Source organism: Urocitellus parryii, chromosome 2, assembly GCF_045843805.1.
Source record: "Urocitellus parryii isolate mUroPar1 chromosome 2, mUroPar1.hap1, whole genome shotgun sequence".
NCBI lineage: Eukaryota > Metazoa > Chordata > Mammalia > Rodentia > Sciuridae > Urocitellus > Urocitellus parryii.
The window spans coordinates 216,042,607-216,059,296 of NC_135532.1; the positions used below are offsets into that span (position 1 = coordinate 216,042,607).

The 16,690-nt window shown below is 41.7% G+C and overlaps 1 protein-coding gene across 1 annotated transcript in view; it reads left to right on the forward strand.

Annotated features, from left to right (window-relative positions):
* Positions 1 to 12,743: 12,743 nt before the first annotated feature.
* The window catches only part of Ifnar1 (interferon alpha and beta receptor subunit 1), a 29,983-nt gene continuing 26,036 nt past the window's right edge, over positions 12,744 to 16,690 (forward strand). The window contains exon 1 of the mRNA XM_026393587.2: positions 12,744 to 12,908. Coding sequence (XP_026249372.1) covers positions 12,836 to 12,908 — 73 coding nt within the window. The 5' untranslated portion in view covers positions 12,744 to 12,835. The remainder of the gene's footprint in view (positions 12,909 to 16,690) is intronic.

A 16,690-nucleotide genomic window follows, 5' to 3' on the forward strand; every position in this document is an offset into this window, starting at 1 on the left:
GTTTGTTCTAGGATGCAGTTACTTGGAAATAATTTGGTCTTTTCAAGATTTGCTTTGTCCAGTGGAACAAGAAGTGTATAATGCAGGGCTAACTTTGCCTCACTCTCAGAGAAATGCACACTAGGGTGCTCCACCTGATGCTCTGTGAATTATAAGAATTTTCCATCCTGGGGGCTGGGGATGTGGCTCAAGCGGTAGCGCGCTCGCCTGGCATGCATGCAGCCTGGATTCGATCCTCAGCACCACATACAAAGATGTTGTGTCCGCCGAAAACTAAAAAAGAATAAATATTTTTTAAAAATCTCTCTCTCTCTCCCCCTCCCTCCCTCCCCCTCCCTCCCTCCCTCCCTCCCTCTCTCTCTCTCTCTCTCTCTCTCTCTCTCTCTCTCTCTCTCTCCTCTCTCCCTCTCTCTCACTCTTTCTTTAAAAAAAAAAAAAGAAAGAATTTTCCCCCCTGGCTCAGCCCTTCATGAGCTCTAGGGGTTTTGCTTTCTTTCCCGTTTCCTCAGATACATACTCATTACTATTTAGCTTCATACTGGGTGAGGACCCTTTGTATCTCTCTAGAGCTTTCTCTGTGTACAGCTTTGTCTGTTCTGTACTCTGCCCCATGAATCTAGGCCTCAGCCCTCTTGGACTCCTAACCCCAGCTACCACTCTGCCCAACCATCCCTCAAGAGTCTGACCCTGGACTCTTCTTCTCTAAGTCAAGGCTTAGAAATATTCTCCATAAATAAACTCAGCTTGGGCAATTGTAGAGCTCATCTCATTTCTTTTCTTTCTCTCAGGAACCACTGTTCTGAGCTGCCATTGTCTGATATCTAAAATCTATTTATCACCTATCTATCTGTCAACCAAGAGTTCATTTGTAGTTTAAAAAAATCTGGTTCATGTTATTCCATCGTGACCAGAAGCAGAAATTCCACTCATGTACTATGTTTTAAATACTTTCTCCTATCAATTTTCTTTTTTCTGTTACTCTTATTAATAAAAAATTTTGCTTCCTGGCTTGACCATTGATGTCTCAATCTGTCCTCTCTTAGTTTTTATTTCTTTGTATTTTTATCCTTGGTTCTAGGAGATTCACTTCATTTCTTGTGAAATTTTTATTTCTGGAATTATGGGTTAAATTTTCAAAAGCATTTAAAAATTCTGACTGCATATATATCCCTCATCCATTTTTTTTTCTTTTTTTTGGTCTTATGATGCACTAAGATGCAAATTCCTTTAGGATTCAGATTTTGGATTTTGGTGACATTACTTTCTGTTTTATTATTCTATTTCTTCAAGAATCACTTTGTTCTGCTTTTACTCATATTTTTTATTCTGCTAGCTTTTCTTATTTCTGGTAAGCTTTGGATATCCATTTATATTTAAAAGGAAAAGAAATATTGATCCCCCCACACACACACACCAGGTAGCTTTTGCCAACAGAGTCTTTCCTAGAAAAATGAAAGCAACTATTTGGAGGAATATCTTGTCACTAGAAGCATCCCTGTAAGGTGAGTAATCGTGGAGTCATAATAAGGCTGGGGACAACTGCCACAATGGGAAAACCTTCACTCTGCCCATTTGAACAGCCCAATCATGTTCTCAAGGTAGTTCAGTATTTAAGAAGATAAATCACTACTTATTTTGCAGTCAGAGTAAATGCCTGTCTGCCTCAGGAAGGGGTGAAGCAGGCAGAGGGAGGACAGTGGGCAGCTTCCTGGCATTGCCATTAGATTGACAGCCTTTATTAGCCCATTAGTTTGGGGACTTTCTAATCTTGCTTCCACCCTCTTATCTCAGAGGAAGAGCAGTGGCCTTTGATGGTTTGTATCACATCACTCAACAGGGAAAAGAAAGCAAAATCTGATAATGCTTTCCCAACATATGTGTCATTGTTTAAAAGCTAAACATACATACTAATGCACTGTTCTGTGCAGGTCATAAATCTTACACATTAGAGACATCCAAAAAGGATGCCTTCAGGATATTTGAAGCATTTAAAGGCATTTTATTTAAAAAAAAAAAAAGGTACATATTGGTTCCCACTCCATGTTGGTCACTGATCTGTAGTCCCTGGAGTCTGGTGTGCAGGTCACCTCTCTGCTCCCTCAACCTAACCACTTGGAATGACCTGACTTGCTGCTTCCTCTTTCTTTTGTTTACCATGCTCAGGAAAAGCCCCTGTGTGGAAGTTAGTGGAAAATTCCTGGGCTCTGTACCACAGGGTAGATAAAGGGATTGGTTGACTCAAGGAGAATTATATTTTTAAATCTTCATTTATTTATTTATTTTGATACTGAGGATTGAACTCAGGGACTCTTTAGCATTGAGTTACATATCCCATCCCATCTATCTATCTACCTACCTACCTATCATCTATCTATCTATTTTAGAGAGAGTTTCACTAAGTTGCTGAGAGTTAAGTTGTTGAGGCTGGCCTGGAACTTGCATCCTCCTGCCTCAGCCTCCAAAGTTGCTAGGGTTCCTGGCATGCACCACCATGCCCAGCAGAGGAAGAAATTTAAACTTAAACCTGCACAGAGATGGCTGACATGGCTCCCTCCATCCCCAGGGCTACTGTGGGTTTCACATTACATGTATTCCATTTATTGGGATGCCAGCAGTGATCTTAATTTTTTCTAAGTCAAATTCTTCATAGGGTTTTGCAAAGATGGAGCAAATTCTGGAAATGTAAAATAATGCAGCAGATATTTAACCTCCAAATCAATGCTTACTAACTGTTGTGCATCTTACAAACATATATTTCAGAGACAGAAGATAAAATAGACCCAGAAGATAAAATAATAAACAAGACATAAGGTATCTAATAACCTCTCAGGTTGCGGTGAAAGGAACCACAGACTATCTGTTTTAACAATAGAATTTTTTTTTTTCAGTTTGGGAGGCTGAGAAGTCCAAGATCAGTGTTCTGGTTCATTCATTCCTGGTGAGGCCCTCCTTCCTGGCTTGCAGATGACTACCTTCTGCCTGAATCCTCACAGGGTGGAGACAGCAAGCTCTCTGGTATCTCTACTTACAAGAACACTAACCTCTTCAGATCAGGGACCCACCCTGACAACAGTCATTTAACCTCAAGTACACTTTATAGGATCTATCTCCAAATACAGTCACACTTGGGATTAGGGCTTCAACATATGAATTTTGGAGGGGACACAATTCTGTTGATAGTACTATCTGCTCCTATGAAGTCCACTAAGAAATACTACTATTTATTAGTGGGGGTGGCAACTCGTTGGAATAATTAAATTAAGTTGTTACTTCATCTCTATTTTATGGGGTACAGAAATCATGCCCAAGTAATTTTAAAAAGCAATATTTAGGAAACAGCAAAGTTGAAGGAGGTAAGCCTTTGACTTTTGATCTAAAAAAGATTATCCATTTGTTTACATTATATGCAGGTCAAACGGGGTTTTGTTTGTTTGGTTGGTTTGTTGGTTGGTTTTCTTTAGTTCAAAAGACACTTCATAAGACTTGAGTATCATAACTGATGTTTTCTTTAGTAGATCAAGTTGTTTCTGGGTTAGAGGAAATAAACAGTTATGAACCCCCAATAGAAGGCTCTTCTGACTTAGTGCAAATCTGAGCCCATGAAGTGGCAAACACTAGTTACAGGGAGGCTGTGGAGGCCCCTGTGCACCCACCTGTTTCTTATCCCATTTTAATCAGTCATAAAACTTCCTTGCTGCTTCAGGAATGAACCAAAATAAAACACCATCCCCATCAGGGTCTGAATTCTCATTTGACAGTCTGAAGACTGGGACTAGACTCTGTGATCTGGCCCTGCACTACTGATGCTGTTGGCACTCTCCTCCCCAGCCCCCGTGACTCTTTGGGTCTCCCCTATGTGCCCATGTACAACAACCTACAGTTTTTAACAGTGAGCTCCTGAACTATTGTTGTATGCAAGGGAACAAAGCCAAGACTGGAAGATGCAGAGGCATAAATATCCGAGCTTCCCCACCTTGGCCAGGATAATTGTGAGTCACAGGCTCTGCACCACCTCTTGAGCTTTTCCATAGATGTGACTTACTCACTCAATTTGAAAGCTGGCTTCCCTTCCATCTATCTTCTCCTCTCTGCTCTGATAGTGTCTCTGCACCTCCCAGGAAAGCTGTTAGTTATCAGTCTTCATTCATCCTAGGATCTCCTTCTGAGGGGAATCAAATTAAGATAGATAGTAATACGAACCCAAAGTGACACCTCCCTGCTTTACCTCCTCCTCACCTGAAAAGCCCCACTCTGCTCTCTAAAGATCAACAAAGGTCTGGTGAAAAGGGGAAATTTTCCATCTTTGAGCTTTCTATGATGTGTGTGTGTGTTTGTGTGTGTGTGTGTTTCTTATCCTGTCCAGTGTTGTGGAACCCAGATACCCAGAATGTGGCAGATTTGTCTCAAGACTGTTGTACCACAACCTGCAAAAACAGTCAGAATGCACGTTCCAGCTGTGCTAAAGAACTGCTTCTACTGATGCTGGGGTTTCAGATCCACTTATGTTCAACACAATAGGTTCCCTTCCTACTTCTGCAGAAACAGAGTCATCAATTCTAATAAAAGTGTCAGCATGCACAACTTGCGTTCAATGACTTATGTATCCTTTCAGGATGCAGGGTTCTCCAGAATTGCCCAAGGGCCTGTCATCATGCAGAGTAAAATATAAAGCTCAGAGTGTCTGAGCCAGTAGGTCTGGGTGGGGCAAGAGTTTGTGTTTCTAATAAATTTCTGGGTAACTGAGTTTTCCGTTTCAAGGAACACACTTGAAGAACAATGAATTTAAAGAATTTTTATGGGGCTGGGGATGTGGCTCAAGTGGTAGCGTGCTCGCCTGGCATGCGTGCGGCCCGGGTTCGATCCTCAGCACCACATACAAACAAAGATGTTGTGTCTGCCGAGAACTGAAAAATAAATATTAAAAAAAATTCAAAAGCATTTTTATGTTCTTCTCACCATTAGCTTAGATGATGATGTCTCTTTCTCTGCTCCTTGGGAACAATCTTCTATTAGAATATATATAGTTTTACATATAGCCACATTGTATCCATAAGACTATCACAATTTCTTTTAGTGATGGTGAGAAATTTAGAATTATCTACCTATACGGAGTCCTCACCAGTAGTTATCACTTTAGCAGGATTTTTTTTTTTACCTAGTTGTAAAATATTAATACTTCACTTATTTTTTAACAGAATCAGCAATCTTGTTCTTTTCAAATATAATAGTATATCCAAATATACCATGAATATAGTGCAGTTTCTATTGAAAGTTGTGAAGCTTAGAATCTTTCAGGACATATGTACATGCTGCTAAGGACTGGGTGTGGTTTGTCCCCCAGAGGTTCACATGTTGGAGCTCAGTCCTCAGTGTGGAGGTTGGACCTCTAAGAGGTGGGGCTGATTTGGGGAGGGCATTAGGCCACTGAGGATACTGTCCTTCGAAGGGATTAGGGTAGTTGTCCTGGCACCCTAAGTTGATGCCAGACTGCTAAGATAAGAGGAAGGGAAATGCTCAGTTGAAGTCATGACAGATGTGGTCAGCAGTGGATCCCCAGGACTGCCAGCTAAACCTCTAGAGGGCCCAGCAGGTCGGAAAGCACTGGCAGGAAGGCAGAAGCAAGTCAGCTCAGGGGAGAGGAGCTGGAGAGAAAGACAGACAAGGAAAATGGCATTTATAGTGTCACTTGAAAAGCCCCTTCCTTACCTGGCTCACAGTGCTTCACTAAAATAACCTCTAATCTTCTCTTCAAAGCTTCTTCTCTAACACAGCAATTGAATGCCACAATGTTTCTTTCTCCAGGGCCTGGGGATGGAACCCAGGACTTCTCATATGCCAGGCAAGTGCTCTATGACAAGCCATATCCCCAGCACCACAGGGCTTCTTATATAAAATGTTATGTGGAACACTGTGAGCCAGATGGGGCAAGGGGCTTGTTAGCTGACACCATAAATTCCATATTCCATGTTGCCTTTATTCAAAATCTCCTTGGGTTTACTAGTAGTTAAAATAAACAAGGCTTTCTAGAGAACTGCAATTTATCTGACCACAAATACTTCTAAGGTGTGTTTGTTCTTGAAAATTGAATGTGCTTGATGCATTGTAAATGAACACACTTGTGGCACTTAGCCCACCACCTTAACCCAAACACCCATCAAGGGATGAATGGATAAATAAAACGCACAATGTGGCCGGCATGGTGGCACACACCTATAATTCCAGCAGCTCAGGAGGCTGAACCAGGTGGATCGTGAGTTCAAAGCCACCCTCAGCAAAAGCAACTCAGTGAGGGGCTGGAGTTGTGGCTCAGCCATAGAGCACTTGCCTCACAGGTGTGAGCACTGGGTTTGATCCTTAGCACTACATAAAAATAAATAAACAAAATAAAGGTATTGCATCCATCTACAAATATATATATATATATATATATTTTTTTTTTTTAAAGCAATTCAGTGAGACCCTGTCTCAAAATAAAATACAAAATAGGGCTGGGAACTCAAATGAGAGCATTACCAACAGAGTAGACCACTTAGAAGATAGGATATCAGACAATGAAGATAAAGTATATCATCTTGAAAAGAACGTAGACAGCACAGCAAAAATGATTAGAAACCACAAACAGAACATCCAAGAAATATGGGATAGTATAAAAAGAACAAATTTAAGAGTATTGGGATAGAGGAAGGCATAGAAGTCCAAACCAAAGGAATGAGCAATCTATTCAATGAAATAATATTAGAAATCTTTCCAGACATGAAGAATAAACGGGAATCCAAATCCAAGAAGCCTACAGGATGCTGAATGTGCAAAGTCACAAGAGATCCACACCAAGACACATTATAATGAAAATGCCCAACATACAGAATAAGGAGAGAATTTTAAAAGCCACAGAGAAAAAAAAAATAGTGCTGGGGATGTGACTTAGTGGTCGAATGCCCCTGAATTCAATTCCCAGTACTCAATAAATAAACAAAATGTAGAATGTATATATAATCTCCCCTCTAGATCACAGGCTCCACATGAATTCATGAATCCAACCAACTGTGGATCAAAAATATTTGGTAAAAAAAAATTGCCTCTGTATTGACTATTTTCTAGTACTGACATGTACATAATCACCCCCCTAAATGATATAGTATAGCTTTTACATGGTATGAGGTATTACATGTTCTCTACGAGATGATTTAGAGAATATGGGCTGGGGCTGGGGTTGTGGCTCAGTGCTAGAGACCTTGCCTATAGACAGGTGAGGACTTGGGTTTGATCTCAAACATGGCAACAAACAAAACACACTAGAGATGTGTGGAGGTTATATGCAAATACTATGCCATTTTATATAAAGAACTTGAGTGTCTGCAGATTATGGTATCCAAGGTAGGGATCCTGGAACCAATTCCTTGGGGGCCCTGAGGGATGACTATAGAGAATATTATTCAACTATAAAAAAGGAATAAAATGATGAAACCTACTAAAATGTAGATGAACCTATAAAACTACAGGAGTTGAGGGCATTTAACCCCCAAATATGCCAATTTCACATACTGATCATTTCCAGCTGAAGGCACTTGCAGAAAGGGCCGTCTCACATTTTCTTTTCTAGCTGAAGCAGCTCACAAAATTTCCTTTGAGAAAGGTGCTCTTCCTGTACCAGGGTGAAGAGAACACACCTGAGCTGGAGCAGAGCCATCAACTCAAGCAACAAGCCAAAAATGAAAGTTAAGAGTGAAACTTTGACCATATCTTATTGAACAAGAGGGCACCCCAACTTCCTCCCCCTCCCACCCCATGGACTGGAACCAGGTGAATCAGTACAGAGATGGGGGGGTGTTGTTGAGGGAGCCCAGGTCAAAAGTCTCCTGGAGAGCAGGGGAAGAGGAAGAGGGAAGGGCTAGGAGTGGGAGAGTAGTGAGTTCTGAGTCATATTAGTTATCAGTGTCTTCAGGTTCTTCCTTCCTGTGCCTTCCTACACATAAGCATGTCTTGGCAGAGGTACCTGAAAAAAGACCTTGGAAAGAGAAACTAGGAATGATGGTGCTGAGGGCTAGGAATACAGACATGTGCATACTCCATGAATCTTTGATAGCACCTCTCTCAAAAGACAGCCATGCTCTGGCTGGGCACCAAGTCTTGCATGGTTAGGACAGCTTGAGGCCCAACATTTCCTATAGTTCAATCTAAAAAATCCTAGGAGCCACACTCTTCAGTTTCCTGTCTACAGACCCCATCAACAGCATGCCATCACAGTGTAGTGTCTCTCACCTGAAGAGCACAGCATTGACTTTCTGACCCTCCTCCAGGGACTGCCACATTTCTCTGAGTCTTGAAGTTGTATTTCTCAAGAAGATGGTGACACTTGCTGTCTCAATTCCCATTGCCCCACCTTTGCCACCCATTTGCTCCTCAACTCCCTAAAAGCTAAGGTCCTATTCTCATTGCTGTATTTCCATTACTCTCCTCCTAGCCTATACACTTGATCATGGTGTATAATCTTCTTTACATGCTGTTGGATTTTGTTTGCCAGTATTTTTGTATCTGTTCCTTAGGGATGTGGTTTGTAATATTTCCCTCTCTCTCTCCCACCCTCTCTTTCCTACTTTCCTTCTTTCTTTTTTCTCATGTGTGTCTTTGTCTAGTTTTTGTATCGGGGTAATGCTAGTCTTACAGAAAGAAGCATTTCCTTCCTATTTTGGAATGGTTTGAGAATAATTTTCTTTAGAAGTTGGGTAGAATTCAGCAGTGAAGCCCTCTATTCTATGCCTTTCTTTGTTGGGAACTTTACATGACTGATTCAATTTCAGTACTCATTAGTGTTCTGTTTAGGTTTTCCATTTCTTCAGTGGTCCAAACTTGGTAGGTTATAGGTGAAAAGCAGATATTATAACTGAAACACAAAGGATCATTAGGCACTGTTATGGATGAATATATGCCAGAAAATTAGAAAACCTAGAAGAAATGGATATTATTGCAAGTATGAGGCACTGGGTTCGGTCCTCAGCACCACATGAAAATAAAAACAAAATAAAGGTATTGTGTCCAAACCACTACAATTTTCTTTCAAGAGTGTTTAAGGTAACATAATATTCATCAACTCGGTCTTTACAAAATTTCACAACTGGTGACAATATTTAGAAGTCACTTTTGAGGGTCATAGTTAATAACAAAAGACAAAAATCACATGCCACTTGTTTTTCTTGTCATAATATGAGGATAAATTAATATATATTCCTTAGCAATACTTTTGGAAGATATTAGGAAACATATCTGAAAATCTGAAAAAATAAAAGTTAAATTTCACAGTAATTAACTGCCGGGTTTCTGTTCTCGAGACTCCCAGCTGGGGAGTGTAACTCAGTCACCCATAAGGTTGGCTTCCCACAATTAACTTCATTATTATGTGCCACAAAGTACAGATGTTTCCAGCATGACCTTTTCAAAAAATCTAAGGAAGTACTTTTTGGTTAATCACAAAGGTTATACATTCAATAATAATTTATTTCTTTAAAACAAAAGGTTTTAGTACCCAGTTCTTAGATTCTAAATATCATTTCCCTCAAGAAGAAACCAAGTCCCCTTGGAGAAATGGCTGATTTCTAGACCAGGCAGAAAAAGTATAAGATGAACCTGAAATATCTTGTGCGAGAAAGTAAAGAAGCATTCAAAAAAACTGATGAGTGGGCCAGAGTAGCTCAATGGTAGAGCCCCTGCCTAGCACATGTGGTTCTGGATTAATCACCAGCACCATAAGAAATAAAATAAAGCAAACTGAGGAGGACACATCAATATTCATAGGTGCCAATGTGAAGTAACTATACTGACGAAATCTGGGACAACTTAAGTATTAAAATAAATAGGAGGAGCTCAGTTGGTAGAGTGCTTGCCTACATGCACAAGGCCCTGGTTCAATCCTCAGGACCAACAAAAAATGAAAGAAAAAGAAAGAAGGAAAGAAGGAAGGAAGGAAGGAAGGAAGGAAGGAAGGAAGGAAGGAAGGAAGGAAGGAAACAATTGGTAGAGGACAAAGAATTTTAGGGCAGTAAAATTATTCTGTATGATACTATAATGTGGGATACCTGAACTCATGAATTTGGCAAGACCATAAAACTGCACAATCAAAGAGCAAACCCAAATGTAAATCCTGGAGTTTAATACAAATTTACCAAATTTAAGAACTGTACCATACCAATGTAAGACATTAACAATGGAGGAAACTAAAGAAGGGTTAGGAGGAGAGAGTAAACAGGATCTCTCTGTAGTTTTTGTTCAATTCTTTAGTAAACTTAAAACTGTCCTAAACATGAAGTCTATTAACTAAAATTTTTAAAATAAAGGTAGCAATGAAACTATAACCAATGAAATAAGAATATGTGAACCAAACCAATAATATAAGAAATAAAAGCTCTTTGGTATGTCAACTAGTACTTGTAGAGGTCAGGGCAGTGTTGAAAAGGCACACTGCACAAATGTAACGGAGACTGGTTCAGGCAAAGATCATCAGTGGACACTAATTCTAGGTGAACAAGTCTGATGAACAAGCAGGGTATTTGCAGGGCCTGAGTATCTTCATACAGGTCAATTCCAAGGAAAAATGGTAACAATACAGGGAGATTGGCTAACATCTGGACTTGATGAAAATGGACTTCACAGATAAGGAGATAACAAACAGGATTCTGAGCACCTCACACAATTATGTAGTTCTGCAGTATGCATAATCTGAATCTAACCATGAGAAATACTCTATAAAATAGTTGGCCTATATTTTTCAACAGCAATAACAACAAAAGACAATGACATGAAAGACAAAGGTCAAGAACTGTCCCAGATTAAATAAACCTAAAGAAATCCAGGAAAACAAATGAATAAAATATAAATTTGAGTGCATGTATAAAGAGAGCACAAATGTGGGAAAATATTAACAATGTGGTGAATCTGGGAAGAGTTCTCTTATTATTTTTCTAACTTTTTGTAAATTTGAAATTATCCCAAAATAAGTTACGAAGAACATGCTTTACAGAAAAGGAAGGTATAATCTTTGATGGATCAATTTAACTGGATAAAGGAGGTTCTCAACTAAGGTTACAGAACTAGCATCACACTCCATCCAATGACGAATTATTATCATAAATAAGCTGAAACTGAAATGCTTTCTACTGGGCATCTCACGCGTACAGTACATTTTCTTAAAACACAATTCAATGTCACTAAAATGTAATTCAATATTTAAGACAGGTTGTACTAAGAAGGGGATCATGAAAATCTTTTGTGCCATACAAATGCTGTCAACTTTAAGATGAATTATGGAAAAAAAAAGATGACTTATGTATTTTTTTAAAAGACTATTTACTGATCATTTGTTCAACAAATGGCTCACAAAACTATGCTTATATAACAATTATTGGAAAAACTACTAGAACCTTTAACACTACTATTATAGTCAGAAAGTAAAAGCCAAAAAAATCCTTTGCATTTTTAAATATATTTGGAAATATTTCTACTTGGATTTAATTTTTGTTACCAAAAAACACTTCGTACATCTATGAAAACTCTAGCTGCCCACCAAAGAAAGTAGAGAAAAATTGACAGCATGTTTAAAAATCTTTTAAATGTTCCAGTCGTTTTAAGCTTATTGTTCTAAAAAAAAAAAAAAATGTCATCTATTCCAACTAGTTTGCGCGAACTTTCAGACAGGAAGTGGAAATTCCGATGAAAGCCTCAAAGGGTCATTGGAAAGGCTCTTAAAATGGTATGATTTCATAACCACAATCGGGACTTTTCTGCTTCCCTTAGGATCCACGTCTTCTTGTGGTACTGTTTTAGCTACCATGACACAGCAAAAACAAATCACTGATACAACCAGAATCAGACTCCAATAACTTTGAGTCGATAAGTGAAAATCCAAGGTTTTCTAAAAGAGCAGATTACCAGAAATCATTGTTACTGAAAAATACATGAACTCCATGGTATGTAAATGATATCTCATGAGAGGTTTTAAAAACAGGCACCTTTTACCGGTTTGTCCCTCATTACAAATATTCATTTTACCATACAATTGATAGTTTATTGTTATAAGTAACAACTCTCTGGTTGTCCATCTCTCATCCTTTAAAATCCTTTTGCATATCTTCCTGATGAGCATAATGTGATTAAGGTATTTGGATCAATAACCCTTTGGATGGCAGGGTAGTTGTTTACTGGTAAAAAGGTCAGCGATCAAAAAGGCTAATACAGCAGTTCCAAGACACCCCCAGCCCAGAGGCCAGTTCTCCCCAGCGCCCCCCGCGCACCCAGAAAACTAGCGCCCCACTCTGGACAACCCGGCCCACAGGAAACCTCACCCCTACGTTCTTCGAGCCCCCACCTCCCCGTCCCCCGGGGATTCCCAACGGTCGCATAGCACGACCATTGGGTCAGCGACTCCCGGGCGAGGCCAGAGGAGAGGGCCGAGCGACCGCTGCACCGGCGCCCCGCCCCGCGCGGCCACGGACCGGAAGCTGGGGGCGCACGTCGCGCCCTAAGCTCCGCGCAGGCGCGCCGGAAGCAAGCCGCGGAGCAGTCGGGGCCAAGGCCTCCCGGGACTCCAGGAACTGGGCGGCCACCGGCCGGCAGGGAGGGGCGGGAGGAGAAGGCCGGGCGACCTCCTTTCCAAGCCCGGGGGCGGGGCGTTCGCGGCGGGGGCGGGGCGTCCGTGGAGGGGCGGGGCGTTCGCGGGTGGGGGAACCGGGGAGGCCGGGGCGGTGCATCCGCGGGCCACGGTTGGGCGCAGGAGTTTGATAGCAGCGGCGGCACTGCTCGCGTGACAGAGGATGTGAGTGGCGGGGCCCGCCGCGGCCCGCGGACGATGCTCGCCCTCCTGAGCGCGACGACGCTGGCGCTGGTCGCCGGGGCGCCTTGGATGCTCCTCGCAGCCGCAGGTGGGAGACCTGGGATCTGGGCGCAGGGCGGGTGGCGGGACGCGAGGCTGGGCAGAGGGAAGACTTGGCCGGGACGCGGGCGGGGGAGACCAACGTCTCTGTCTGTCTGGTCGCCAGTGCCTGAGTGGTGTGGGATCTGGGCCTCAGCGCTCAACTTGAACCTGAGGTGGGCTCGAAAATCAAATTGGAGCCCTGGCACCGCTAGCTTGTTAGCCAGTGTACGCGCCCCGCGTTGGGGGCACCCCTAGGCCACCAGCCCTGGGGGCGCGCCCCGGCCTCCCACCCTCGGAAACCAGCTGTGCCGGGGCCTCCTGTGGGCGTTTGCTTCTTTTGGAGAAATGCTTGGCTCTGCTGTCGGTCTTGATAATAAACAATGTGTCCTTAAAACGCACTTCCTCGATTTAGTAAACAGTTGCCCCCAGCCCCGGGATGGAGTGAAATAAGTGTTGAAGGAATTTCTCTGCCCGCAGGATCCTCATGGTCTAATAAAAAAATAATAAAAGAACATCTGGGCATGCCTGTGAACCCAGCTACTAGGAAGACCGAGGCAGGCGGATCCCATATTTAAGGCCAGCTGCAGCAACTTAGTGAGTGTCTATCCCAAAAAATAAAAAAGGGCTGGGGATGTAGCTCAATGGTAAAATTCCTGAGTTCCACCCCCAGTACCATTTAAAAAGAAAAAAGAAAAACATGCAAAAAGCCACTACTAGCTTCTTGCAAGTCATAATACTTAGCTGGGATGGTTAGCATCAGGGGGATGACAACCGTTGTTTAAGAATTGAGAGAAGAGCTGTGCGTGGTGGTGCTTGCCTGTAATCCCAGCGCCTGGGGAGGCTGAGGCAGGAAGATCCCTAGTTCAAAGCCAGCCTGACAAAAGTGAGGTTTTAAGCAACTCAATGAGACCTTGTCTCTAAATAAAATACAAAATATGGTCGAGTACCCCTGAGTTCAGTCCCTGGTACTCCCCCCGCCTAAAAAAAAAAAAAAAAAAAAAAAAATCGAGAGAAGAGAGGAAATTTTGTAGTGAGAGAAACAGGGCCAAGCATCCCAGCGCAGGAATCCAGGAGGCCTCTGAGGCTGGTAGTAGGGTCAGAATACCTCTTTTCTTAAAATAACTCTGTACCTGTGTGGTGCATGATATAGTATTCCTTAAACCCTCCACAAATAGTAACTAATAGTATATGGGTGTTAGGATCCTGGTACAACTCATGATAATTTCTTTGAAGTTTTTTATGAAAAATTTGCATTAAACTCATATTTGCTTTAATAGAAAAAGAATTTCCCCAAAATTTTCACGTAAATTGACCTTCAAGGAAGATGCGCACTGAGAAATTCATTTTAGCCTAGAGAGCTATTAAAATATGATTTATAGGTACTTAGCATTTATTTACTAACTATATACGAATCACTAATTTGAGTTTTTTAGAGATGCAAACTCACTTAGCTTTCAAAACCTAGAAAGTATTGTCCTCATTTTACAGATCTGAGTGCTTTAAGTAACTGCATGAAACCAGTCAGCCACTGGTTGAGTGGGAAATCATATCCTGAGAGTTTGAAAGCCTTCTGTCTTAACCAATCTGGACTGTTTCTGAGAAGCCAAACAATTTAAATTCTTGACTATCCACCTATATGTTAAGAGCCTACTTATCAGTTATCTTTAGCTAATGTTCTTTTTCCCCAGAGCAGTAATAATATTCAAAACTAAGTGAAATGTTAACCCAAATTTGAGATTGTAATGTTGGTCTTTCAAAAGTCATAGAAATATGCATACTTTTTAACCTATTAAATACAATTCTAGGGGGCTGGGGATGTGGCTCAAGCGGTAACGCGCTTGCCTGGCATGTGTGGGGCGCTGGGTTCGATCCTCAGCACCACATAAAAGTAAAATAAAGATGTTGTGTCCACCGAAAACTGAAAAATAAATATTAAAAAAAATTTAAAAATAAATACAATTCTAGGACCCTAGTCTAAGAAAATTGTCCCAAATGTAGGAGGAAGTTTGCATTCATATTTGTATGGATGTATGTGTGCATTTACATCAAATTTAAAAAGATAATTGTGTAGGCTTTCCAATGCTGGGATGAATATCCTCGAAAAAACAAGGAGTGTTTTGGCTCGTGGTTTCAGAGGTTTCAGCTCATGATTGGCCAGCCCTATTGCTTTAGTGAACCTCACGGCAGAAGGATGTGGCAAAGCACCTCATTTCAATAGTGAAGCGGAGAGAAAGAGAAAGGTGAAGGAGCCAGGGCAAGATAAAACCTTGTAGGCATGCCCCCCGTGAACCACTTCCTCTAACTAGACCTCACCACCTACAGTTTCCACTACCTGCCAATAATACCATCAATATGTATCCATCCATGAATTAATCCACGGATGAGGGAAGAGCCCTTGAGATTCAATCATTTCCTAAATACAACACTGCTGCATTGGGGATTAATTCTTCAACACATGAGCCTTTAGGGGATATCCAATCCATAACGTTCTGCCACTGGCCCCAAAGGCTCATGTTCATCTCTAAGCATCCCTTAGTTTTAACAGCGTTTCTCAAAAGTCAAATCTAATGTTTTCTCTCAACTCAAGGCAACTCATAGCTGTGATTCTCTGTAAAAATTGAAAAGCAAGTTACATACGTTCAACATACAATGATGGGACAGGCACAGGGTAAATATTCCCAAAGGGAGACTTGGGGGATAGAAAATAAGGATGGGTCCCAAAGCAAGACTGAAACCCAGCAGGGCAGACGCTGAATCCTGTAGCTCCATGTCTGTCATCCAGGGCACAGGTGATGAGATAGGAGCTACATGATTTGAGCAGCCCCACCCCTATGGCTTTGCTGGTTGCAGCCCACATGGCCTCTTTCTTGGGCTGGCTCTGCTCACTGCCTGCACTTTTTCTTGGCAGATAGTCCACATTACTCTCATCTGTGCCTTCCTGAGGTCTCCATTGAAGCTTTAGTTTCACTCAGTGAAAATCTCAGTGGGAACCTCATAACCCTTACATTCTGCATTCCTGCAAAGCCAGCACTGTGGGGATGATGCCAAGGTCTGCTGCCAGTGGGAGCAGTAGCCAGGTCTACTTGGACCATGACTGCAGCAGCCTCTTAATGCTTGGGAAACTGAGCATGGTGAAACAAATCCTGGGGCTATAGCTTCTTAGGTGGCCCTGTGAGTACAGGGTACCCTGTACTCTCTTCTAAAAGCAAATTGTCTCAAAGGAGTTTATACTTTTACACCCTGAGCCTGCTGTAGGCAGAGACTGGCCAAGCCTGAGATGCTTTCAAGACATCTTTCCTGTTGTCCAGGTCAAAATATCCATTATCTCTTTAGTGGCACTAATTTCTTCAGCAAGTTCACCTTCCTTGGTCACAATTCACTGGCTTCTTTCCTGGCCAAAATAAATTTGTCATATCTTTTCACTCTGATTCTTATTCCTGATTGTCACTGACCAAAAAACAGCCAGCAATAGCCATGCCACCTTAATATAGTGCTGCCTTGAAATTTCCCCTACTAAATTAATTTGCCCATCATTTTTAAACTGAGACTCATGTAAGGGCTCAGAGCATACACAAAGTGTAGACAAAGTTCTTTGCCAGAATGGAACATGAAAGTCCTCTAGTCCAATTCTCAACAGAGTTCTTGTTTCCAAAGCACAGTCTTTACTGTCCACTTTCCTATCAGCATTGTGGTCTTCTGTGCTCCCACCAGAATTGCCATAGCTCCACTTACAACATTTTGAGGCTTCCCTAGCATACATCTCCAAACTTTTCAAAATTCTTCACACAA